The sequence below is a fragment of the Scyliorhinus canicula genome, chromosome 10, assembly GCF_902713615.1.
Source record: "Scyliorhinus canicula chromosome 10, sScyCan1.1, whole genome shotgun sequence".
NCBI lineage: Eukaryota > Metazoa > Chordata > Chondrichthyes > Carcharhiniformes > Scyliorhinidae > Scyliorhinus > Scyliorhinus canicula.
The window spans coordinates 5,187,073-5,213,140 of NC_052155.1; the positions used below are offsets into that span (position 1 = coordinate 5,187,073).

The following is a 26,068-nucleotide window of genomic DNA, read 5'->3' on the forward strand; positions in this document are numbered from 1 at the left end:
TGAGTATCTGACTATTTACACGCTGTCAAATAAGTTTACAATGCATAGCTTGGAGTCTCTACTACCTTCAGGCTTCAGAATAAGATGTAGACACGAGTTGATTGTTCTCCTGGAGGCACAGCTGTCGAGTGGAGTCCTTTCTTTAAAATCTCTGTCAACTGCAGAATGAGACAGGGGAGAAACTTGTTCGAGAGATGAGGTGAGAGTTCCACTTGGCTCAACTGCTAGTTCCATTCTGCTGAGAAACCCATGTGTTTAAAGCCACGCAAAAGACTTGGCTGGTCATGCCATCTACTGCCAATAATTCGAGCATAATTGTATATTCCAATGATAACTCATTCGCCCATCTGCCATAGCTACCTTAAAAATCAAGGTTTTGATTAGACCATAAGACATAGGAGTAGAATTAGGCCACTCGGCCCATTGAGTCTGCTCCAACATTCAATCATGGCTGATATTTTTTTCATCCCCCATGCCAAGCAATTAACCTCTGAATGGTTCATCTTCAACTTTTGGATACTGTAGGTAGGTGATTTCCATAGATTTCACGAAAAATTGGAATATGGAATAAATATGAAAATAAAAATTTGACCCTCTTGATACAAGTTGGGATCACTTTAGTCTGTTTCAAAAAAACCCAGTCTTTTTCAAAATTCAATTCCTCAATCCAGTTGAATTAAAAATCAATATTTGAGATAAGCAGGCTTTGTAATAGTTTTGAGGAGGAAAAGTTCAAGATGCCATAGACTGGAAACTGCATCTCTCTCAGGGTTTCATTCATAATTTATGGTCAACATTCAGCAAGCATCTCTGTAGATAAGCACTGCATGACATTAGGCATTTACTTTGCATTAAAATATTAAAAACTAATTGTTGGCTGGTCAATATCAAAAATGTAAGTTTAAATACCTGTTGACACCTCGTCCAGAATCCCACATTGTGGGGAGGGGTGGGTAATCCAGCTTTAATGTCCGTCCGTGCTCCACACTCCGCACGGGGGTTTTCAATCCCCACTTCAGAGTCTTGAGCACTTAATTTAAACTGGCACTTACTTGAGTTGCTGAACTCCAAAGCGGTCTGAGTGTATGCCTGCCCTTTCGGGTGGATTTGAAAGAGCTCACAACATGGTTGAGATTTATTTCACTGCTGTTTCTGGGAGCTCCCACTGTGCAAATGGGCTGATCAGCTTTCTGAATTGCACAGACTACACATCAAAAGTACTTTATTGGTTATGCCCACTAGCTGTTTAGAACTTTGAGCAGTACCCAACAAATTGCTGGAACTTCCACAGTGCTGTCCCAGTGCACATACCTTTTCTGTAAAGTGTGTGGAAATACAGTGTAAGCATAAACATTTAGTGTAAACACATTGGGCGGAATTCTCCGCTCCCGCAATGAATTGGGAAGGCTGTCGTGAACTCGGTCGAGTTTCACGACGGCCTCTGAGGCCGCTCCTCGTACCTTATTCACCTCCACCCAGGAGTGGCGCTCCGTTATTCTCGGCCGCAAGCGTCAAGGTGGCGCGCCGAGAATGACGTGACGGCGGCGCCTAAGTGACGTCAGCCGCGCATGCGCAGGTTGGCCGGCTCTAACCCGCGCATGCGCGGCTGACGTCACGACGGCTCCAACCCACGCATGCGCGGTTGCCATCTTCCCCTCCGCTGCACCGCAAGACGTGGCGGCTTGATCTTGCGGGGGGGTGGAGGGGAAAGAGTGCGTCGCTTTGAGACGCCGGCCCGACGATCGGTGGGCACCGATCGCGGGCCAGTCCCCTCCTGAGCACGGCCGTGGTGCTCACTCCCCTCTCCGCCCCCCCACCTGCCACAAACGAGCATTTGGCGCCCATGTTCACGACGGCAGCTACCAGGTGTGGTTGCCGCCGTCGTGAACCGGTCGGGAACGGCAGGCCACTCGGCCCATCCAGGCCGGAGAATCGCCAGGGGGGGCGTGTCGTGAGTCGCCCGGCCCTCCCGCAATTCTCCCACCTGACGTGGGGAGCGGAGACTCGCGCCCATTATTTATAAATAAGTCACCTCAAATCTCTCCTCTACTTAAACCCCAAAGAGAATTGGAATGTCGATTACTTATTATTTCAAATGTAGTAGTTTCTGGGTAATCACTTCTATTTGCTTGTTCTTTAATATGTTGTGTAATCAAATGTGAGCATGTTCCCTTGCCAGATACTGTTGAGAAATTCATCTGTTTTTGGAACGTAAATAAATTTGGAATAATAAAGCTAGTCTCAATAAAACCATCTGGTTCACTAATGTCCTTTAGGGAAGGAAATCTGCTGTCCTTGCCGGGTCTGGCTGACATATGACTCCAGACCCACAGCAGTGTGATTAACTCCTAACCATCCTGAGAAATAGCCTAGCAAAACCCTCAGTTCAAGGCAATTAGGGATGGGGTAAGAAATGCTGGCCTTGGCAGTGACACTCACATCCTCTGAAAGAATACCTATTTGTGTCCGTTTTCTCATCTGATGAAAGGTTACATCAGAAGAGTTCAAAGCTGGCTTTCCCTTTAACAAATGCTGACTGATCGCTGTTGTGTTTCCTGTATTTTGTATTTTTATTTGATTTTCAACATTTGCTGATTTTACCTTTTATTAATCACAGAGGAGTGAAGTGTATTAGTTTGAGCTGCTTTCTGATGTGCTTCAAATATTGTCAACGGTACAGAAGCTAATTTAGATACAGTTATATAGAATATACAACACAGAAACAGAACTCTTTCGCCGAATGTGGCATTGCTGACAAGTTCAGAATATTTTATCCGCCAACTGAGGGGCTTACTCGGCCATTTCAGAGGGGCAATTAAGAGTCAACCACGTTGCTGTGGGTCTGGAGTCACATGTAGGCCAGACCAGGCAAGGACAGCAGATTTCCTTCCTGAAAGGGCATTAGTGAATCTGATGCATTTTTATGACAATTGGCGATGGTGTCATGGTCACCATTTCTGAGGCCAGCTTTATATTCCATGTATATACTAATATATATATCCAGCTGCCATGGTGGGATTTGAACCCATGTCCCCTGGGTCAGTGACATTATCGTCAAACCACCATCCTTTCCCCTCCAGGAGAGACCAACAGATCTATGTCACACACAAGTATCCTCCCCTCTGTGCGTTGTCCGATCAACGTTATTCCATTCTGCCCGTGTAGTTAAGTAACTTCCCCTTCAATTCATCCTTGCTGTTCACCTCAACTATAATCTGGTAGTCAGTTCCACATTTTCATCACTCTGGGTAATTTCTTCTGAATTCCTAAATGGATTTCCCCGCCTTCAGTTGCAAAAGCTGCTTTGAGAGGGACTATCTTGAAAGAACCATTTTTAAAAGTTAGGTAGCACAAGAAGAAAAAAAGAGTCAAGTGGGTTATAAATCTCCCTGCATTAAAGTCCCATCGAAGACATAGTGGTTAGCACAGTTGCTTCACAGCTACAGGGTTCCAGGTTCGATTCCCGGCTTGGGTCACGGTCTGTGTGGAGTCTGCCCGTTCTCCCCATGTCTGCGTGGGTTTCCTCCGGATGCTCCAGTTTCCTCCCACACTCCAAAGATGTGCAGGTTAGGTGGAGTCACCAAAAATGTTAGGTGGGGTGACTGGGTTGCGGGGATAGGGTGGAAGCATGGGCTTAGGTGGGGTGCTCTTTCCAAGGCTCGGTGCAGATTCGTTGGGCCGAATGGCTTCCTTCACTGTAAATTCTCTGATTCTATGAAGACGATGCCAAGTTTGCCATCAACATCCTCATGTAGTATATGAGGTGTGACACTTTGAATCTTGTAGGCCGATTTTTTAATTCTTTTATGGGATGAGTATCATTGCCTAGCCCAGCATTTTCTTTATTGCCCATCCCTAATTGCCCTTGAGAAGGTTCTGGTGAGCCCATTTCAACCACTGCAGTCCATGTGGTATAGTTACACTCACGGTGCTGTTAGGGAGGGAGTTCCAGGATTTTGACTCGGTGTCAGTGAAGGAACTGCAATTTAGTTCCAAGTCAGGATGGTGAGAGACTTGAGGGGGATATTACTGATATTAAGTACATTGATATTCACTGATAACCTTAAATTGATTGTAATTCTTAGCGCAATCAGGATTGCTTAGTAAATGTCCAATCATGGAAGCACATCTAATGTTGGGCACTACGTTTTGTGTTTTGCAAAAACGAACTGGTTTGACACAGTCTATACTTTGTTGTGAATGACTGAAGTGACGTGCTGTTTGATACAATCTGCCAGTCAGTTGGACGTAAGGCCTACATAACTGGCATCACACTGACACTGAAATTTATATATCCTTTTGCTTATTTGTGTGATAGGCAGATCGTCTTTTTGGTTGAAGCCGATGCCTTGTTCATGTTGCTACTGTACAGCAGTGTGAAATTTCTACCTTCACCAGTTGCTCAGATTTGTGAGAAACCTTGGGCTGGATTCTCTGCATCCTCGCACCGAAATCGTGGCCGGCGCGGGGCGGAGAATCGATGTACCCGCAAGAAATCGGGACCGTCACCGGGGAGTACGCCGTGCCGCCTGAGGCCTGCACCGACATCCTCCGCCTGCGATCGGCCAAAGTCCCGACGGCATGGAACTAATGTGCTACAGCTGGTCTGGATATTTGCGAGGCGGCTGCGGACTCGGTCCGCGGCTGCCCTGGTGGGGGACGGGCGGATTGGAGGCCAGTGGGGGCCTTGTAGGTGGCCGGGGAATGTTCGTGCGGGGTTGAGGGTCGGGCTCGCAGCCGATCCGGGGGGGGGGGGGGGGGGGGGGGGTCCTCCTTTGTGGGTCTACCTCCGCGGTCTGAGTCCGCCATGAAGCACGGTGCGGCCGCTGGAGGCCACAGCCTGTGCATGCGCGGCCTCTGATCCGGAGGTGCAGGGGCCCGTAACTGCAGCAAAAGCTGAGAGATTTATTCCGGGTCCCTGGGAATTTGTGTCCCTTTAATCCCGGATTTTCAGGAGTAAAACTCTTACCGTTTTGACGCCGGTATGGGGACATAGTCCCAATAATGGAGAATGCAGCACCTTATCCTTGAGTAATCGGAGATAGACTGGGTAATTTTCAGGGCCCATTCCTGAGTCTGCCAGATATACAGCAAGGTATATCTGGGTAGCCGTTATTTCACAGAATGTCTGACTCTTATTTATTTTGGTGCCTGCAAGATAAGGTAGGGTTCCTGATATAGTCTGAATTAAATAAACTGTGCTGCACACTGCAAGCATTTATCTCACTACCTCCCTCATATTAGGCAACTCACTTTGCCTCGAGCTAATTCTCTGAACACCTAGGTACAATACAGCTTTATTTACCCACAAAAGGAAAACATTTTTCATAAATTTAGTGTACCCAATTCATTTTTTTTCCAATTAAGGGGCAATTTAGTGTAGCCAATCCACCTAGCCTGCACATTTTTGGGTTGTGGGGGCGAAACCCACGCAAACACAGGGAGAATGTGCAAACTCCAAATGGACAGTGACCCAGAGCCGGGATCGAACCTGGGACCTCGGCACCGTGAGGCTGCAAGGCTGACCCAGTGCGCCACCATGCTGCCCCACAAAAGGAAATTTAACGTAAACGATCAGATTGAAGTGCTGACATGACAAAACATTGTTGTAGGAATATATTGTTGAGTAATTTGCTAGGTGGTGGATAATAATGCGGAAAATGGTGTTAGAGAGGGAATTCCAGGATTTTGACCCAGTGACAGTGAAGGAATGGCGGTATGGTCCCAAGTAAGGATGGTTTGTGGCTTAGAGGGGAACCTGAAGATGTTGGTGTTCCCATATGTCTGCTGCCACTGGTCGTCTAGCTTGTAAAGGTCATGAATTTGGAATTGCTGTTGAAGGAGTTCCTGCAGTGCATCTTGTAGATGTTACACATTGCCATCGGGCGTTGGTGGTGGAGGGTTTGAATATTTGTGGAAGGGGGGAGCTCTCAAGTGGGGCTGCTTTGTCCTGGATGGTGTCGCACTTCATGAGTGTTGTTGGAGCTGCACTCATCCAGGCAAGTGGAGAGTATTCCATCACACTCCTGACTTGTGCCTTTTAGATAATGGACAAGCTTTGGGGAGACGGGAGGTGAGTTACTCGCCGCAGGGTTCCAATGCTCTGTTGTTCCAGCTAAGGTATTAGTCCAGTTCAGCTTCTGGTCAGTGGCAACTTGCAGGCTGTTGATAGTGGGGGATTCAATGATGGGAATGCCATTAAACAACGTAGATAATTGGATTCTCTCCTGTTGGAGATGAGCATTGCCCAGCACAGCACTAACTTGTTGAAGTTAAATGCAATTTAAAAAAAACTCAGGAATGATGACTGCTATCATCGATTGTTGTGAAAACCCATCCGGTTCACTGATGCCACTTTAGGGAGGGAAATCAGCCATTCTTACCTGGTCTGGCCTACATGTGACTCCAGACCCACAGCAATGTGATTGACTCACAATTATGCTCTGGGATGTTCAGTTCAAGGGCAATTAGGGATAGGCAACAAATCCTGACTTTGCCAGCGACGTCCACAGCCTTGAAAGAACGAAGAAAAAAAACTTGTGTGGCCGAACATTACTTACCACTTATCGTCCAGGTCTTGCTGTATATGGGCACAGACTGCTTCAGCATCTGAAGAGTCCCAAATGGTGCTGAACATTGTGTAATCATCTGCGAACTTCCCTACTTTTTAACTTTTTTGTATTCCTTTCTCAGAGTTACAAAGCCAAAGCGCAGAGTAGCTCACGGGCCTCACGGTAGCATGGTGGTTAGCATCAATGCTTCACAGCTCCAGGGTCCCAGGTTCGATTCCCGGCTGGGTTACTGTCTGTGTGGAGTCTGCACGTCCTCCCCGTGTGTGCGTGGGTTTCCTCGGGTGCTCCGGTTTCCTCCCACAGTCCAAAGATGTGCGGGTTAGGTGGATTGGCCATGCTAAATTGCCCGTAGTGTAAGGTTAATGGGGGGATTGTTGGGTTGTGGGTTTAAGTAGGGTGATCATTGCTCGGCACAACATCGAGGGCCGAAGGGCCTGTTCTGTGCTGTACTGTTCTATGTTCTATGTTCTAGTAGTGAGAGGCAAACACTTAATATATCTCCTTTCTTGCTCCAAAAACCAATTCAAATTCAAATTGAATCTAATTCATAGTCTCCATAAGAGAGACATACCAGATCCAAGCTGACAAGAACAGGCATTACACCTGATCTCACGCTTGAGCTTCGCCAAAAGGCCGAAAAGTTTTGAACTGAAAGATCCCAGTTGGATTTGTCCTGCCTTTTGTGGGCAGGACATAGCTGTGCAATTTTCCTCATTGCTGGATAGATGCCAATGTTGTAACTGTACTGGGATATCCTGGCAAGGGGCATGGCAAGCTCTGGAACATTTGTTTCAGTACTATTGCTGAAATATTGGGAGGGCTTGTAGCCATTGCAGTATCCAGTGTCTTCAGCCATTTCTAATCCAATCCAATATCCTGGAGAGAATTGAATTGGCTGCAGATAGGCACCTGCAAGGAAGAAGCCCCTGATTATCCAATCAGCACTTGCACTCTATTCGTGGACCACGAGGTTACAGATTGTGGTTGTGTACAGTGCTGCTGTGCTAATGGCCCACAGCACCTCATGGATGCCCAGTTTTGCATTGCTAAATCTGTTTGAAATCTATCATGGTAGTAGTGCCACGCAATAAGGAAGATGGAGGGTGTTCTCAATGTGGAAACGGGACTTTGTCTCCACAAGGCCTGTGCAGTGGTCATTCCCACCAATACCGTCATGCACAGATTTATCTGTGAGGGGTAGATTGGTGAGGATGAGGTCAACTAGGTTTCCCCATTTGTTGGCTTTCTCACCACCTGTCACAGACACAGTCTGACAGCTATGTCATTCAGGACTTGGCCAGCTCATTGAGTCGTGGTGTTGCCATGTCGCTCTTGGCATATGGACATTGAACTCCCATACCCAGTATGCATTCTGTGCTCTTTCCACCCTTGGTGCTTCTTCCAAACAGTGTTCAAACTGGATTTCTGATTCATCAGCTGTGGGGTGGTGTGGTAGGTGGTATCCAAAAGGATGATTCCTTGCCCATGTTTGACCTGAAGCAGTGAGACTTCATGGGGTCTGGAGAGGGAAACTCCCTCTCTTTGTGTACCATGGTACCGCTGTCTGGGACATTTGTCTGTAAGGTATGATTTCTGAGAGTATGACTATGTCAGGCTGTTGCTTGATTAGTCTGTGGGACAGTTCTCCCAATTTTGACACAAGCTCCCAGATGTTAGCAAAGACGACTTTGCAAAGTCGACAGGGCTGGGTTTGCCATTTGTTTCCGGTGCCGAGTTTGATGTTGAGCGGTCAGTTTCAGTCCTTTTAGTATTTGTAGTGGAAGAGGCTTGCTAGGGCCATTTCAGGGGATGTTCAGAGTTCACTGCATTGTGCAGTGAGTCTAGATTCGCATGTGGGCCAGACTAAATTGGGACAGCAGATTTCCTTCCTTAAAGGACGTTAATGAACCGGATGGACTTGTACGACAATCGACCGTGGCTTCATGGTCACCATTGCTGAGAGCAGATTTATTAATTGAATTTAAATTCCACCAGCTACCATATTCAAATCTGTGTCCCCAGCGTGTTAGTGTTTTCCTCTGGATTGTTAGTCTAGTGACTGCTACCACTGCACCATCCCCTCCCGAATGATGGCAAGAGTGTGAGCTAAATTACCTAATCAGGATGAAAGTGTGCTGTACAAAACTGGCACTTCGAGTTAAATGGTTAATTCCATGGCGATCCATATATTGTGCGGCCTTTGGTTGTGGAAATGAGTTGATTAAATGTATGGTAGTGATGTTAGGCTTTGATAGTAGTGTTAATAAGTGACATTGGATACCAATTATTCAAATTTGGTAAAAGGACAACAAGATAGATTTTGTGTTTCATTTGGTGTAGTATAACGTGTGGGTAGAATATAGAAGTGCTGTTGTGGTTTTTAATTGTATAATTTTCATGTATCCTTTGTAGGAACAACAGTCCTCTGATGAGCTTCGGAGCAAGTTTTGTTAGTTTCTTGGTGAGTAACCATGCCAGTAATGTGTATGTATGTCTTTTATCAATCATAGTCACAAATAAGAATTAGCAGTTGATTATTAGATCATTTGCTGAAAACGTATTAATTAAATGGGCTTAAATCCACATTTTTCTGCAGTGACTATTGCATATTGATCACAATATGAGAATTTGAATATGACACCAAATATGGTTGTGGAGAATATGTTGATTGTGTTTGACCAAATCTTAACATACTCTATCTAAGCAGGAGTCACATGGAGAAGAGAACTATATTATCCTGCCTTTTTACTGGGTCACCTTAATCCTTTAAATTTAGGGAAAGTGGTGATTGGGGGATGGGGGAGAGGGAAGGGAAGGGAAGAGAGACACTTCTCAAAGTGCCATTTCACAGCTGTGACATGCGATAACTTTGGCTAATTGATCACATTTGTACACTGGGCTTTGCAAGACCATTTGTAAATTTAGTTTATGCAGAAAGATTGAACGCATTGATAGTATAACCTTGCTGACTCAATGAAACCATCATCTCCAACAAGGACAATGTATTTTTTAATAGTACATTTTCTCACTTAAGAAATGCCCAGGAGTAGCTATCATTGCACATTGCTCTTTTGGATTTAGAGAGTGATGTATTTTATGGCATTATTTGGCCAAAAGACTTGATATAACAGAAGAACAAGGAGCAGGAGTCGGCTATCTGGCCCCTCAAGCCTCCTCCACCATTCAATAAGAGCATGGCTGATTTTTTTGTGGACTCAGCTCCACTTATCCGCCCGCTCACCACAATCCTTAATTCCTTCACTGTTCAAAAATCTATATATCTTTGCCTTAAAAACATTTAACAAGGCAGTCTCAACTGCTTCAATGGGCAGGGATTCCATAGATTCACAACCCTTTTGGTGAAGAAGTTCCTCCTCAACTCAGTCCTAAATCTGCTCCCCCTTATTTTGAGGCTAAGCCCCCCAGTTCTAGTTTCACCCGCCAGTGGAAACAACCTCCCTGCTTCTATCTTAACTATTCCCTTCATAATTTATATGTTTCTATCAGATTCCCCCCCGCCCCTCATTCTTCTAAATACCAAAGACTATAGCCCCAGTCTACTCAGTCTCTCCTCATAAGCCAATCCTCTCAACTCTGGAATAAACCTAGTGAATCTCCTCTGCACCCCCTCCAGTGCCAGTCCATCCTTTCTCACGTAAGGAGAACAAAACTGTACACAGTACTCCAGGTGTGGCCCCACCAGCACCCTATACAGCTGCAACATAACCTCCCTTTTTAAACTCCATCCCTCTAACAATGAAGGACAAAATTCCATTTGCCTTGTTAATCACCTGCTGCACCTGCAAACCAACTTTTTGCAATTCATAAAAGGAATTAAAGGAACTTGAGACAGCAAGGCCTCTGTATTTCATAAAATAAGTAAAATACTGCAGATACTGAAATTTGACACAAGAACAGAGAATGCTTCAGCAGATCTGGCAGCATCTGTAAGGAGAGAAAACAGTATTATCATTATGCGTCCATTTGGCGGCTCTTCCTCTAAAGAGAGGGAGTGTGTTAGGTATTACACTGTAGCTGGGAAAGATTGCAAGAAGAAACAGCAACCTTAATTTCATAGAATTTACAGTGCAGAAGGAGGCCATTCGGCCCATCAAGTCTGCACCGGCTCTTGGAAAGAGCAACCTACCCAAGGTCAACACCTCCACCCTATCCCCGTAACCCAGTAACCCCACCCAACACTAAGGGCAATTTTGGTCACTAAGGGCAATGTAGCATGGCCAATCCACTTAACCTGCACATCTTTAGACTGTGGGAGGAAACCCACGCACACACGGGGAGGATGTGCAGACTCCGCACAGACAGTGACCCAAGCCGGAATCGAACCTGGGACCCTGGAGCTGTGAAGCAGTTGTGCTATCCACAATACGCCGCACATTCAGATACAGTGCATTTAGATTTGCCTTTTTAACATCTTTACACCTGGTATTTTGTACTATGGCTATATTTGCTGCGAGCCGCTGTTTCCTCAGCCTCCCACTTTTACTTTCTACTTTTCTGTCTTTTATTTCTTTCTTTGTTTCCTTCTTTTGTATCCACCAACTCAGGTTCCCATCCCCCTGCCACTCTAGTTTAAATCCTCCCCAGCAGGGCGACATGGAGGCACAGTGGTTAGCAATGCTGCATCACAGCAGCAGGGTTCCGGTTCAATTCCGGCCTTGGGTGACTGTGTGGAGTTTGTACCTTGTCCCCGTGTCTACGTGGGTCTCCTCCAGGTGCTGCGATTTCCTCCCACAGTCCAAAGATGGGCGAGTTATGTAAATTGGCCGTGCTAAAATTGCCCCTTGGTGGGGTTATCAGGTTATGGGGATAGGGAGGTGAGTCAGCCTAGGTTGGGTGCTCTTTCAGAGGGTTGGTGAGGCTCAATGGGCCGAATGGCTTCCTTCTGCACTATAGGAATTCTAGCAGCACTGACAATTACCCCTGTGAGGATAGTGGTCCTGGTCCTATTATGATGCAACTCTGTTCAGCTTAGACAGATCCCAATGCCTCAGGAATCCAAATCCCTCCTTCCTACACTATCTCTCCAGCCACGCATTTATTGGATTAGATTGGATTGGTTTATTGTCACGTGTACCGAGGTACAGTGAAAAGTATTTTTCTGCAAGCAGCTCAATAGATCATTCCATACATGAAAAGAAAATACATAATAGGGCAAACATAAAATACTGAATGTAAATACATAGACACAGGCATTCTATTCCTGCTCTCGCCGGTACAAATGCACTGCTTGAGCGTGGCAGAGGCAGGTTCAGTCAAAACATTCAAGAGGAATTTGGATTCCTATCCGAAAATGGCTGCGGGAGAGAGCAGGGCAAGTGACATGAGGTGACTGCTCCTTTGCAAAGTCAGCAAAACCACAGTTGGCTGAATAGCCTCCTTCTGTGCTGTAACTATTCTGTGATTCTGTAAAACATGCAGATTGGAAGGTTGCATGTTAGGCTTGGGTCAGCTGGATTGCTACATTTGACTTTGGCATTAGGGGGGGCCAATAATTGACTCTCACCTTCAAGACCCATTCTCTCTGATTCCCTGTAAAAATTGTCAATCTAGCATTCGGTTGTTGTTCCAAATAAAATCTCAGAATTTTTAGATTCGACTTGGAAGTGGCTGCTTTCCATAAAGAGATTCTGGAATAAATATGAGAATAGCAGGGAAAGTTCACTCTCCAGGCTTGACTCTGAAATAGGGAGGATTGCCTAATTGTAAAAGTCTTCTAAAAAGATTACTATACAAGGCCTTTAATTATCAGTCCGTCTATTCCTTCCCAAGTCAGAAGATTTGAATACCTATGCTGCCTTGGGACTTTCCTCCTTTTATACACCAAAATTAAACCATCCTTTTATTTAAATATACCTGTCTTTTCATTCACGGAATGTGGGCTTCATTGGCTAGGTCAACATTTATTGTCCACCCCTAATTTCCTATGAGAAGATGTTGGTGTGCTGCCTTCTTGAGCTACTGCAGTCCATGTGGTCTAGCTACACCAGCGCTGTTAGGAGGTGAGTTTGGAGGGTTTTATCAGAGACATTGAAAGAATGGCGAACGGTTTGGGTGGGAGCTTCCACGTGGTGGTGTTCCTACGCATCTGCTGAATGTGTCTTTCTGGGTTGTGCTTGCTGTGGATTTGGAAGTTTCTGTCCAAGGAGCCTTGGTGATTTGCTGCAGTGCAGATGGTACACGCTGCTGCCAACTGTACATTGGTGGTGGAAGAGGTCTATGTTTGTGGACGGAGTGCCAATCAGTGGGCTGCTGTGTCCTAGAGGGTGTCAAGCTTCGTGAGTCTTGTTCGAGCTGCACTTATCCAGGAAAAGGAAGCATTTTTCATCACACTCCTGACTTGTGCCTTGTAGATTGTGGACAAGCTTTGGGAGTCAGGAGGTGAGTTATTCACTGCAGGATTCCTAATCGCTAACCTGCTATCGTAGTCACAGTATTCATATGGCTAGTCCAGTTGAGTTTCTGGTCAATAGTAACTCCAGGATAGTAATACCACTGAATGTCATAGGGCGATGGTTGTTTCTTGTTGGAGATGGTCATTGCCTGGCTTTTGTGTGGTATGAATGTAACTTTCCACTTGCCAGCCCAAACCTGGATATTATCCAGGACTTGTTAGGATTTGGACATGGACTGCTTTCATCCGAGTCATCCACAAGTGGTGCTGAGCATTGTGCAATCAGTAGTGAACATCCCCACTTCTGACCTTATGATGGAAGGAAGGTCAAAGATGAAGCAGCTGGACCGAGGACAGTATCCTGAGGAATTTCTGCAGTGATGTCCAGGAGCAGAGGTGACTGACCTCCAACAACCTCAACCACCTTCCTTTGTGCTAGGAATGACCGACCGGCAAGGTTTTTCCTCCTGATTTCCATTGATTCTGGTTTTGCGCGGGCTCCTTGACACTTGCCCCAGGGCAGTCTCTCTCACCTCACAGGTTCTGCAAACTGAAGGTGAGGGTAATTCTGCCTTTGTGGGTTTGCAGGAATTATCTTTTTGGTTTGAGATTTCAATATATAGAAAGAACAAAGAACAATACAGCACAGAAACAGGCCCTTCGGCCCTCCAAGCCTGTACCAGTCATGATACCACCCTTGGCCAAAATCCTTAGTACTTCCTAGTGCCATATTCCCCTATACCCATCCTATTTATGTATAAAGAAAGTAAAGGCATTGGCCGTGATTCTCCATTGGCCAAAATCTGGGCGTGCGATTAGGCGGAGATTAGCTCCTGGCACCAAAATCACGGCAGGCGCTAGTTTGATGCCGAATCGCAATACTCCGCCTCCTCGAAAACAGCGTCAATGCGACCCGCCATGCATAGTTGAAACCCCGTTCGCATCTCATTAGTGGGCCCACCTGCGATGCTCTGCCTACGATGGGCCGAGTTCCCGACGGCGCAGTCCACATGTGCTCTTACAGATCGTGAGCCTGGCGTGGTAGCTGCTGAGAGGGGGTTTGGACAATGTCAAGTACCGCCATACTTCGCTGACAGCTGTACCGTGCCGCTGGCTGGCGGGGCTTCTGCCAGGGCCGGGGTGAGTACTGGGGTGTGGCCAAGATGGCCTGTGGGCAGCATGGTGGCGCAGTGAGTTAGCACTGCGGCCTCACGCACCGAGGTCCCAGGTTTGACCCCGGCTGTGGGTCACTGTCCGTGTGGAGTTTGCACATTCTCCCCGTGTTTGCGTGGGTTTCGCTCCCACAACCCAAAGATGCGCAGGGTAGGTGGATTGGACTCGCTAAATTGCCCCTTAATTGGAAAAAATGAATTGGGTGCTCTAAATTTATTTTAAAAAAAGAGATGGCCTGTGGGTTGGGGTGAACGGGTACGCAACACCATTACCGCAGCTGGCAAGGCAGCCATGGGGCTGCGCATGCCGCTGACAGCCCGCTTTAAACCCGGTGCCCTGGGTGCCCTCTGGCCCCAGCTGACCCATCAGCTGCATGGGCGCTCCAGCACAATCTGCCCCACCTTTTTGGCCGTGAGCGGGGTGGGGGGGGGGGGGGGGGGTGGGGGGGGGGTGTGTGTGTGTGTGTGTGAGTGGTGGTGCTAGCCCCTGACCGGTAGCGGAATCTGTACAGGTGCAGCGCCGATTTTTCTGATGTGAAACTCCACAGATTCTCCGTTGGCGTCAACACTAGACTCAGAAAGTGAGAATCCAGCCCATTTTCTCTGGAAGCATTGTTCTACAGAATGAGGTGAATTGTGTCTGGATATTTTTTGTGATTAACATAAGAAATGGACAAGTCATTAGCTTATAGTTTTACAACATTGAATTACTGTAGTTAAGTGATAGTTCCAGATACTGCGTAATTTAATGCTGATTTAAAGTATATTTATTGAACATGCTTGTTACCAATGTGAGCTTATTTGAAAAATAGACATGATTATTTCAGTTGTACTTATCACTAACCATGTCAAAATGGATATTGTTAATTCAAACTTCATTTCCCAGAATGCCATGATGACCTTTGAAGATGAAAAGATGCAGTTGGCTTGTGACGATTTGAAAAGCACGGAGAAGCTGTGTGAAAGTAGTGAAGCAGGAGTCATTGAAACAATCAGAAATAAAATTAAAAAGAATGTGAGTACACTCTGCTGTGATAGTTCTATTCAATATCTAACAACAAATAATGGGGTGAACATTTTCTTCAATCTTACAATATGTAGGCATATGCTTACACAAATTACAAATTATACAGTTGGAAAGAAAACATTTAACTGTATTCATAATGAGCTTCTGAAAGTACTGGAGAGCATACTGTGTGCCTTAGCTCTTTATTCAGGCTAAATGGAGGAGTTCTAATTTCCTGAGTTCACTCTTCAACACATTCCATAACATTCCTTTTGTTCATTGTTCATGCTCTCTTTGAGCTCATCTTGTTCAAGAGACATTGTTTTCTTGACCCTATTCCAGTTGATACCCTTGCTTTGTTCCACTCTTGCCCAGTCATAATGGGAGAATCTCTTGCAGCGGCTTCTCAGCTCGCCCCTTGAATCTGGTGTCTCCAAGGATCTGTTATTTGTCCCCTCCTGTTTTGCATTGATTCACTTCTTCGATTTGGATTTGGATTTGTACTTGTTTTATTGTCACGTGTACCGAGGTACAGTGAAACATAATGTTCACGTACAGTCCAGACAGATCATTCCGCACATCAAAATAAACAGCGTATGCATAAATATACACACACACACACACACACACACCAAAAAACATAGGGCATATATAAATACACAATGTAAATACATAGACACAGGCATCAGGTGAAGCATACAGGAGTGTAGTACTAATTAGCAGAGAAGATGTGTGAAGAAATCAGATCAGTTGAAAAGAGAGTCATTCAGGAATCTGGTAACAGCAGGAAAGAAGCTGTTTTTGAATCTGTTGAAAATGAAAATGAAAACCGCTTATTGTCACGAGTAGGCTTCAATGAAGTTACTGTGAAAAGCCCCTAGTCGCCACATTCTGGCGCCTGTCCGGGGAGGCTGATACGGGAATCGAACCGTGCTGCTGGCCTGCTTGGTCTGCTTTAAAAGCCAGCGATTTAGCCCAGTGAGCTAAATCAGCCCCTAGTGCGTGTTAGTGTTAGTACGTGTTCTCAGACGTTTGTATCTCCTGCCCGATGGAAGAAGTTGAAAGAGTGAGTAAGCCGGTTGGGAGGGGTCTTTGATTATGCTGCCTGCTTTCCCCCGGCAGCGGGAGGTGTAGACAGAGTCAGTGGATGGGAGGCAGGTTCTCGTGATTGACTGAGCTGTGTTCACGACTCTCTGTAGTTTCTTTTTTAAAAAAATGTATTTTATTACAAACATGTATCAAAACAGGTTACAGCGAACAAACACCCCGGGAAACATGCTTCCCAACAATCAACTGTACAGTCTGTACAGATTTGTCTTCTTTTTCACCCCCCCCGGCGACGAACAGCCCCTCAAACATGGTCACAAACATCCCCCACCTTTCCTCAAATCCCTCTGAAGAGCCCCTTAATTCATACTTTATCTTCTCTAATACAGGAAGTCATACAGGTCACCCAACCAAGCCGCTACCCTTGGTGGCGATGCCGACCGCCACTCCAGCAAAATTCACCACCATGCAGTCAGAGAGGCGAAGGCCAAGACATTGGCCGTCCTCCTCTCCATGAGCCTTTCTGTAGTTTCTTGTGGTCTTGGACTGAGCAGTTGCCATACCAGGCTGTGATGCAGCCAGCTAGGGTGCTTTCTATGGTGTATCTGTAAAAACTGGTAAGAGTCAATGTGGACATGCTGAATTTCCTTAGTTTCCTGAGGAGGTACAGGTGCTCTTGTGCTTTCTTGGTTATAGTGTCGATGTGGGTGGACCAGGACAGATTTTTGGTGATGTGCACACCTAGGAATTTGAAGCTGTCAACCATATCCACCCCGGCCCCGCTGATGCTGACAGGCGTGTGTACGATACTTTGCTTCCTGAAGTCAATGACCGGCTCTTTAGTTTTGCTGTCATTGAGGGAGAGATTGTTGTCGTTACACCACTCCACCAGTTTCTCTATCTCCCTCCTGTATTCTGACTCATTGTTGTTCTTCTTGGCGACATCATCCAAAAACACAATTTCAGTTTCTTCATGTCTGCTGATGACCTTTCTTGATCAGCCCTGTGCCGGTCCGGGACAAGCAGAATTTCCTCTAGTTAATTATCGGGAAGACTTGTTTGATCCTGAGCTGAAGTTCCAACCCCATATCCTCTCCATTAACAAGACCTACTTGTAGTTCCGTACTACTTTGCCACCTGCCTATGTGTCCTGTGGCATTCCCACCTAACTTTGTATTGTCAGCAAACTTAGGTAAATTATTCTTTGTCTCTTTATTCAAGTCTTTAATATAGATTTGTAAATAGCTGAGGCCTTAGCATTTACCCTGTGACATTCCACTAGTCTAAGCCTTGTCCCCCATTGTCCCATTACCATTCCCTTTAGCCTTGCATCACTGACTCTTTTGTCGTTTATAACCTCTCCTACCTTCCACCCTTTCACAGACATTCCATTTAAAAAAAAATTATACCATCCTCATCCCTTTCATTTATAATTTATTATATTTCTAACATTTGTGATGAAAGGTCATCAACCAAAATGTTAACTCTCTCCCCCTCCTTTGTATGTAAAGTATCCCTGATAACTGCTTCCAATTGTACAGTGGAGTGCATTGGTAAAGTATGACAAAACAACAATTTAGCAAGATAACTAATACATGTAAAATAGGGATTACAGTTTGGGTTATATGAATCCCATCCTAATCGTAAATGTCAAGATATTTACACAAATAAAACCAATTCAAGGACACAATGGTACCAGATGGCCGTTTCCTATATCTGAGTAGTGACATCAAGTGTGTACGTTACTGAGGAAGTACAAATGCTGACAGTGTGTCACCTGCCTTTTCATACAAAACAGACTTCACAATTCTGATTCTTGTTACCAGACCAAACAGATGGGCCTGCATTCCAATCTTATGTGTAGAACTACATGAACTTTACCGCTTAGAAACATTCTGATGTTTATCCTCCACACCAGCAGTATCCTAATTCGCTCTGTTGCCAAATCCCTTTTTATCCCCTTCAACCACGTGTTTAACCTGTTCTGAATTTTTTAAAGGTATTGTCTGTTTCAGTCACTAACTCCAGCTTTGCACTTCACCGCCTGAGGACTTCCTGGTGCGTTAAAAGTGGAGTCTGTATTGTGTGAAAGAACAAGTGACACATTGTCAACATTCCTCTCTACTCATGCATATAGAAAGTAGCCAGCCATCTGCTATTGTTGCACCATTGAAATGTATTAGAATTGTGAAAGTAGCTAGCGTTTACTATTGGATTGGATTGGATTAGATTTGTTTATTATCACGTGTACCGAGGTACAGTGAAAAGTATTTTTCTGTGAGCAGCTCAACAGATCATTAAGTACATGGGAAGAAAAGGGAATAAAAGAAAATACATAATAGGGCAACACAAGATATACAGCGTAACTACATAAGCACTGGCATCGGATGAAGCATACAGGGTGTAGTGTCAATGAGGTCAGTCCATACGAGGGTCATTTAGGAGTCTGGTGACAGTGGGGAAGAAGCTGTTTTTGAGTCTGTTCGTGCGTGTTCTCAGACTTCTGTATCTCCTGCCCGATGGAATAAGTTGGAAGAGTGAGTAAGTCGGGTGGGAGGGATCTTTGATTATGCTGCCCGCTTTGCCCAGGTAGCGGGATGTGTAGATGGAGTCAATGGATGGGAGGCAGGTTTGTGTGATGGACTGGGGCGGTGTTCACGACTCTCTGAAGTTTCTTGCGGTCCTGGGCCGAGCAGTTGCCATACCAGGCTGTGATGCAGCCCGATAGGATGCTTTCTATGGTTCATCTGTAAAAGTTGGTATGGATTAATGTGGACATGCCGAAATTCCTTAGTTTCCTGAGGAAGTATAGGCGCTGTTGTGCTTTTGATGGTAGCGTCGACGTGGGTGGACCAGGACAGATTTTTGGTGATGTGCCCCCCTAGGAATTTGAAACTTCTAACCATCTCCACCTCGGCCCCATTGATGCTGACAGGGGTGTGTACAGTACTTTGCTTCCTGAAGTCAATGACCAGCTCTTTAGTTTTGCTGGCATTGAGGGAGAGATTGTTGTCGCTCCACCACTCCACTAGGTTCTCTATCTCCCTCCTGTATTCTGACTCGTCGTTATTCGAGATCCGGCCCACTATGGTCGTATCGTCAGCAAACGTGTAGATGGAGTTGGAACCACGTTTTGCCACGCAGTCGTGTATGTACAAGGAGTAGAGTAGGGAGCTAAGTACGCAGCCTTGTGGGCCCCTGGTATTGAGGACTATTGTGGAGGAGGTGTTGTTGTTCGTTCTTACTGATTGTGGTCTGTTGGTCAGAAAAACGAGGATGCAGTGGCAGAGTGAGGAGCCAAGTCCTAGGTTTTGGAGCTTTGATATGAGCTTGGCTGGGATTATGGTGTTGAAGGCGGAGCTGTAGTCAATAAATAGGAGTCTGATGTAGGAGTCCTTGTTTTCGAGATACTCTAGGGATGAGTGTAGGGCCAGGGAAATGGCGCCTGATGTGGACCGGTTGCAAAGGTATGCGAATTGCAGTGGATCAAGGCGTTCTGGGAGTGTGGAGGTGATGCGCTTTATGATCAACCTCTTGAAGCACTTCATTATGACTGAAGTCAGGGCCACCGGACGGTAGTCATTGAGGCACGTTGCCTGGTTCTTCTTTGGTACCGGTATGATGGTGGTCTTGAAGCAGGTGGGGACCTCAAAGTGGAGTAGGGACAAGTTAAAGGTGTTTGAATACCTCTGCCAGCTGGTCCGCGCAGACTCTGAGTGCACGACCAGGGATCCCGTCCGGGCCCGTCGCCTTCCGAGGTTTCACTTTCAGTTCTCACTTTCAGTGGGCCTCAGTTCCAACAGGATACTTCAGGAAGCAAAGTACTGTACACACCCCTGTCAACATCAACGGGGCCGAGGTGCAGATGGTTAACAGCTGCAAATTCCTAGGTGTGCACATCAGCAACAATCTGTCCTGGTCCACCCACGTCGACGTTACCACCAAGAAAGCACAACAGCTCCTTTACATCCTTGGGACACTAAAGAAATTCGCATGTCCACACTGACTCTTTCCAATTTCGACAGATGCACCATAGAAAGGATCCTATCTGACTGCATCACAGCCTGGTATGGCAACTGCTCAGTCCAAGACCGCAAGAAACTTCAGAGTGTCGTGAACACAGCCCAGTCCATCACACAAATCTGCCTCCCATCCACTGACTCCATCTACACCGCCCGCTGCCTGGGGAAAGCGAGCAGCATAATCAAAGACTCCTCCCAACCGGCTTACTCACTCTTCCAACTTCTTCGATCGGGCAGGTGATACAGAAGTCTGAGAACACACACGAACAGACTCAAAAACAGCTTCTTCCCCGCTGCTACCAGACTCCTAAACGACCCTCCTATGGACTGACCTGACTAATACTACACCCTGTATGCTTCACCCAATGCCGGTGTCTATGTATTTACATTGTGTACCTTGTGTTGCCCTATTATGTATTTTATTTTCTTTCATGTACTTAATGATCTGTTTGAACTGCTTGCAGAAAAATACTTTTCACTGTACCTCGGTACACGTGACAATAAACAAATAAATCGAATCCGATAGATGGTCAAAGAAAGGATTGAGCCAATATGGGACCGAAAAAAGGATCTGCGGTACTAAAAGGCTGAGGCGCTAAATGAGTACTTTGGCAACATACTCCTCCTTTACAGTGATACTGTTTCTAAAGAAGGGGTGGCAGAGAACTCAAATGGGAACCCTAAAGGAGAGATAATTTTAAAAAGTTTGCAATACTGTAGAAGAGTCACCCAGTCCAGATGGAAAGCAACCTAGGTTGCTGAGGAAGGTAAGTTGGAAGTTGCAGAGGCTGTTGCCACAATTTTCCAATCCAATATGAGAAGAGCTGGAGGTTTGCAAATGTGGCATTGCATTTATAAAAGGGAAGAGGGACAAAATTGGCAATTAAACGCTATTCAGACTAATGTCAGCTTTCAGGGACAATTATTGGGACAAAATTAATTGAAACTTGGAGAAAATGGTTAACAATTTTTTAAAGCACATTTGTTGAAGGCAAATTGCATTTGACTAATGAGATTATGTTCTTTGTTGAAATAGAGAGGATAGGTTGGGGTAGTGAAATTGATGTGTATGTAGACTTTCAAAAGGAACTCCCTCACTAATAATACTGTACCTACACAACATGGGTTGCAGAGATTCAAGAAGGCAGCTCTTATCACCTTCTCAACGGCAACTAGAGCTTGGCAGTAAAGGTGACCTTGTCAGTAATGTTCACATCTCATGAATTAATAAACAAAAGCACCACATAATAGACTTGTTTGCAAAACTGCAGCCCGTGGGATTAAAGGGGCTGTATGGATATAAAATTGGCTACGGGGCAAAGCAGGGAGTAATGTGAATAACTGTTTTTTTAGACTGGAGGGAAGTGTCCAATCATGTCCCTCAGGGGCAATGCATTTTTTCCCGATGTATTGAAGAAATGGAATTATGTATACTTTGGCATAATTCCAAAATTTGCTGATAACACTAAACTCCGAAATGTAGTAAACAATAGGGAAGATAGTAGCAAGACTTCAGGGAAACATAGGCAAATGGATGAAAGGGGCAGATTCATGAGGATGACATTTAGTGCAGAAAAATGGGAAGTGTGGTCCCACTGTTTAAGAAAGGCTGCATGGATAAGCCAGGGGACTACAGGCCACTGAATCTCATGACTGGGGTAGGGAAACTAATGGAGAAAATTCTGAAGGTGAGAATCTATCTTCACTTGGAGAGGCAAGGTTTGATCAGGAATAGTCAGCATGACTTTGTCAGAGGGAGGCCAGGCCTAACAAATTTGATTGAATTTTTTGTGCATGTGACCAGGTGTGTAGATGAGGGTAGTGCAGTTGATGTAGTTTATATGACTGTTTAAGAAGGCAAATGCACATGGGATACAGGGGAGCTTGACAAGGTGGTGACATAGATGACTATGTTTGGGGGGGGGGGGGGATCACTAGGTTTGCGGATGACACAAAGATAAGCCGGGTGGTAACATAGAACATACGGTGCAGAAGGAGGCCATTCGGCCCATCGAGTTGGCACCAACCTACTTAAGCCCCCACTTCCACCCTATCCCCGTAACCCAATAGCCCCTTCTAACCTTTTTGGACACAAAGGGCAATTTATCATGGCCAATCCACCTAACCGGTACGTCTTTGGACTGTGGGAGAAAACCGGAGCACCCGGAGGAAACCTACACAGACACGGGGAGAACGCACAGACTTCGCACAGACAGTGACCCAGCGGGGAATCGAACCTGGGACCCTGGCGCTGTGAAGCCATAGTGTTAGCCACAGTGCTACCGCGCACAGGAAGTTACAGGAAGATATAGACGGGATGGTCTAATAGGAAGAAAAGTGGCAAATGTAATTTAATCCTGAAAAGTGTGAGGTGTTGCCCTTTGGAAGGAGTAATTTGACAAATAAATATTCAATGAATGGCACCACACTTGGAAGTCCTGAGGAACAAAGAGACCATGGCGCATTTGTAAATAGATCCCTGAAGGCAGAAGGGCAGCTTAATAGGGTGGTGAAAAAGGCCTATGGGACACTTGCCTTTATCAATCGAGGCATAGATTACAAAAGCAAGGAAGCCATGTTGAAGTTGTATGCAACATTGGTGAGGCCACAGCTGGAGTAGTGTGTGCAATTCTGGTCGCCACATTATAGGAAGGATATGATTGTGCTGGAGGGGGTGCAGAGAAGATTCACCAGGATGTTGCCTGGGATGGAACATTTAAGTTAATGAAGAAAGGTTTGATAGGCTTGGGTTGTTTTCGCTGGAGCAAAGACTTTTGGGGAGGGGTGCGGGTGAAACCGGATCGAGGTGTACAAGGTTATGAGGGGCGTGGATAGGGAACAGCTGTTTCCCCTTAGTTGGAAGGGTTGGTTATGTGGGGGCCACAAGCTAAAGGAGAGGGGCAGGAGGTTTGGGGGGGATTTGAGGGAAAACATTTTTACCCAGTGGGTGGTGATATTCTTTACAAAATACCTGGATGAGCACTTGGCACATCATAACATTCATGCGGCGGTACAGACTCTTTGGGCCAAAGGGCCTTTTCTGCACTGCACTTTTCTGTGATTCTGTGATCCATTTTGTTGGAAGTATGAGCAGAGACAACAAAAACGAAATGGTACAGTGTTAAAGAGAGTGCCAGAACAGGGACCTGTGAATGTACATATATTGCAGGACAAGTTTAGAAGGCTGTTAAAAAGATAAATGGGATACTTGGCTTTGATAGTAGAGGTGTAAAGTACAAAGTGCAAAAGACGCTTGGTAAATAAAAAGGTGGAATACCGATTGGTGGGCGATGTGCTTCGAATCTTCAATATGTAATGACATTAGACCGTAAGACATAGGAGCAGAATTAGGCCACTTGGCCCATCGAGTCTGCTTCGCCATTCAATCATGGCTGATATTTTCTCACCCCCATTCTCCTGCCTTCTCCCCGTAACCCCTAATCCCCTTGTTCTGCTTGGTCTGACCTACAGGAGTTGGTGGATTGCCTTGATTAAGTTAACCATAAAAAAGTCTCCTAATAAATGTCAACGTGATTGACCATAAAATTCGGCCATTCGGCCCATTTAGTTTGCTCCCCCAGTCGATCAAGGACAGTATGTTCCTCATCCCCATTCTCCTGCCTTCTCTCCATAACGCCTGATCCCCATGTTAATAAAGAAACACCCTTCTTAATCAAGAACGGCAAATTTGTGCTTGAGGTGCTATTACCTACAGACCAAAACATAAGAACTATGAATTGGCAATTTAGCCTCTCGAGCCTGCTCCACCGTTAAATACAATCATGGCTGATCTCAACATGGCCTCAACTCCACCGTCCTGCCTGTTCTCCACAACCTTGCCACTACCCTATGGGCAGCACGGTAGCATGGTGGTTAGCACAATTGCTTCACAGCTCCAGGGTCCCAGGTTCGATTCCTGGCTGGGTCACTCTGTGCGGAGTCTGCACATTCTCCCCGTGTGTGCGTGGGTTTCCTCCCACAGTCCAAAGATGTGCAGGTTAGGTGGATTGGCCATGATAAATTGCCCTTAGTGTTCAAAATTGCCCTTGGTGTTGGGTGGGGTTACTGGGTTATGGGGATAGGGTGGAGAGTAGGGTGCTCTTTCAAAAGAGCCGGTGCAGACGCGATGGGCCGAATGGCTTCCTGCACTGTAAATTCTATGATTCTATGATTTCAATCCATTGCGAATTAAAAATCTCTCCAACTCCTCAAATGTCTGGAGGCACTAGGGTTGCAGATTCGAGAGATTGAGATGTCGGAGCACAGCGATCGTGGTGGCACTGGAGTCTGAGATGGGGATCTTAGTCGACCTTTGCAAGACGCTGCGAGCAAAGGTGGAGGAGCAGGAAAATGGGCCAAGAAGGCAGAATCGGCAAATAGCTGGCCTGCCTGAAGGAGTGGAAGGTATGAGTGCCACGAGGTACATTTCGAGGATGATGGCGGAGGGAGTGCGGGATTAGGCCCCGGGGGTGGACAGAGCACACAGGTCTCTGAAGCAGAAGCCATTGTACACACTCCTGTCTGCATCAATGGGGCCGAGGTGGAGATGGTTGACAGCTTCAAATTCCTAGGTGTGCACATCAACAACAATCTGTCCTGGTCCAACCACGAGACATGGTATACTACAAGAGAGACAATTCTAATGAATGGAAAGGCCCAGGGAAGATCATAGGCATGGATGGAAAAACAATTATTTTGCAACATGGTAATCAAAATGTTAGGGCACATTCATCAAGGATAATCGGTACAGATTACAATTTTTCAGATTTAGACAGAGCAGGCAGACATGATGAGGAACCAGAGTCATCTGGTACGCATGTGTTACAGAACTATGAGGACCAGTTAACTGATATAGACAGGGTTTCTGTCGAGGAACACAACACTTCTGATGAATTAGAACAGGCCATTTTTCCGACAGGGCAACTGCCAAAAGTTGGTACAAAAGTGTCATACTTGCCTGAAGGGTCTAGTCAATGAAAGGATGCAACTGTTATTAGTAGAGCAGGGAAGGCCACTGGAAAGTATAAACATTGGTTAAATGTACAGCATTCAGGAGAGGGAGTCAAGACAACGGATTGGGAAAACAAAGTTCAAAAATGGAGGGCAGAGAAAGGCAGTGCCAGTTCAGATAGTACATCGGATAGTGAACAGGTTCGCAGGAAAAGGTCGAGAACTATCGAAAGGACATCCCACAACAGAAGGGAAAGATCAAGCAGTAGCAGTACAGAACGAGATACCAGGCGGGAGAGGGGACGTAGTTTATCAACACCTCGGAACATGAGTAAGACTACGAATATTAATAGGCGTAGAAGCCTACATGCACGTGAGATTTTGGTGGCTTCAAATAAATTAGATGAAAAAGTTGTCAAAGATGCCAAACAGCAAGAACTGCATAGTTGGAGTGAATTTGGGGTATACACGGAAGTACCGGATAGGGGACCAAAAGCTCTATCCCACAGATGGATTTGCACGGAAAAGGTTCTTCTGGGTGGAACTTATAAAGCAAAGGCCAGGTTTGTGGCAAGGAAATTTGAAGAAAACTTAGAAGGTCAGGATTTAAGGGTAGATTCACCTACGCCAGGAAAAGTTTTATTTCAAAGATCTTGGCTCTATTAGCTACAAAGGCATGGGAATGCAAATCTATAGAAATAAAAGCTGCCTTTTTGCAGGGGCATCAGCTCCAAAGCAACATTTTTCTCCGTCCTCCGAAAGAGGCAGCTAACACAGAAGGAGTACTCTGGAAGTTGAACAAATATGTATATGGATTGAATGATGCATTCTAGAGTCTGGTACTTTTCGGTAAGGGAAGTTTTGTTAAAGTTAGGCTGTTGCCAGTT

General features: G+C 45.7%; 1 protein-coding gene across 1 annotated transcript in view; it reads left to right on the plus strand.

Moving 5' to 3' along the window:
• ttc39c (tetratricopeptide repeat domain 39C) overlaps positions 1-26,068 on the plus strand; it is a 143,388-nt gene that overhangs the window by 39,291 nt on the left and 78,029 nt on the right. Inside the window, exons 2-3 of the mRNA XM_038808550.1 lie at positions 8,985-9,033; positions 15,043-15,171. Coding sequence (XP_038664478.1) covers positions 8,985-9,033; positions 15,043-15,171 — 178 coding nt within the window. The remainder of the gene's footprint in view (positions 1-8,984; positions 9,034-15,042; positions 15,172-26,068) is intronic.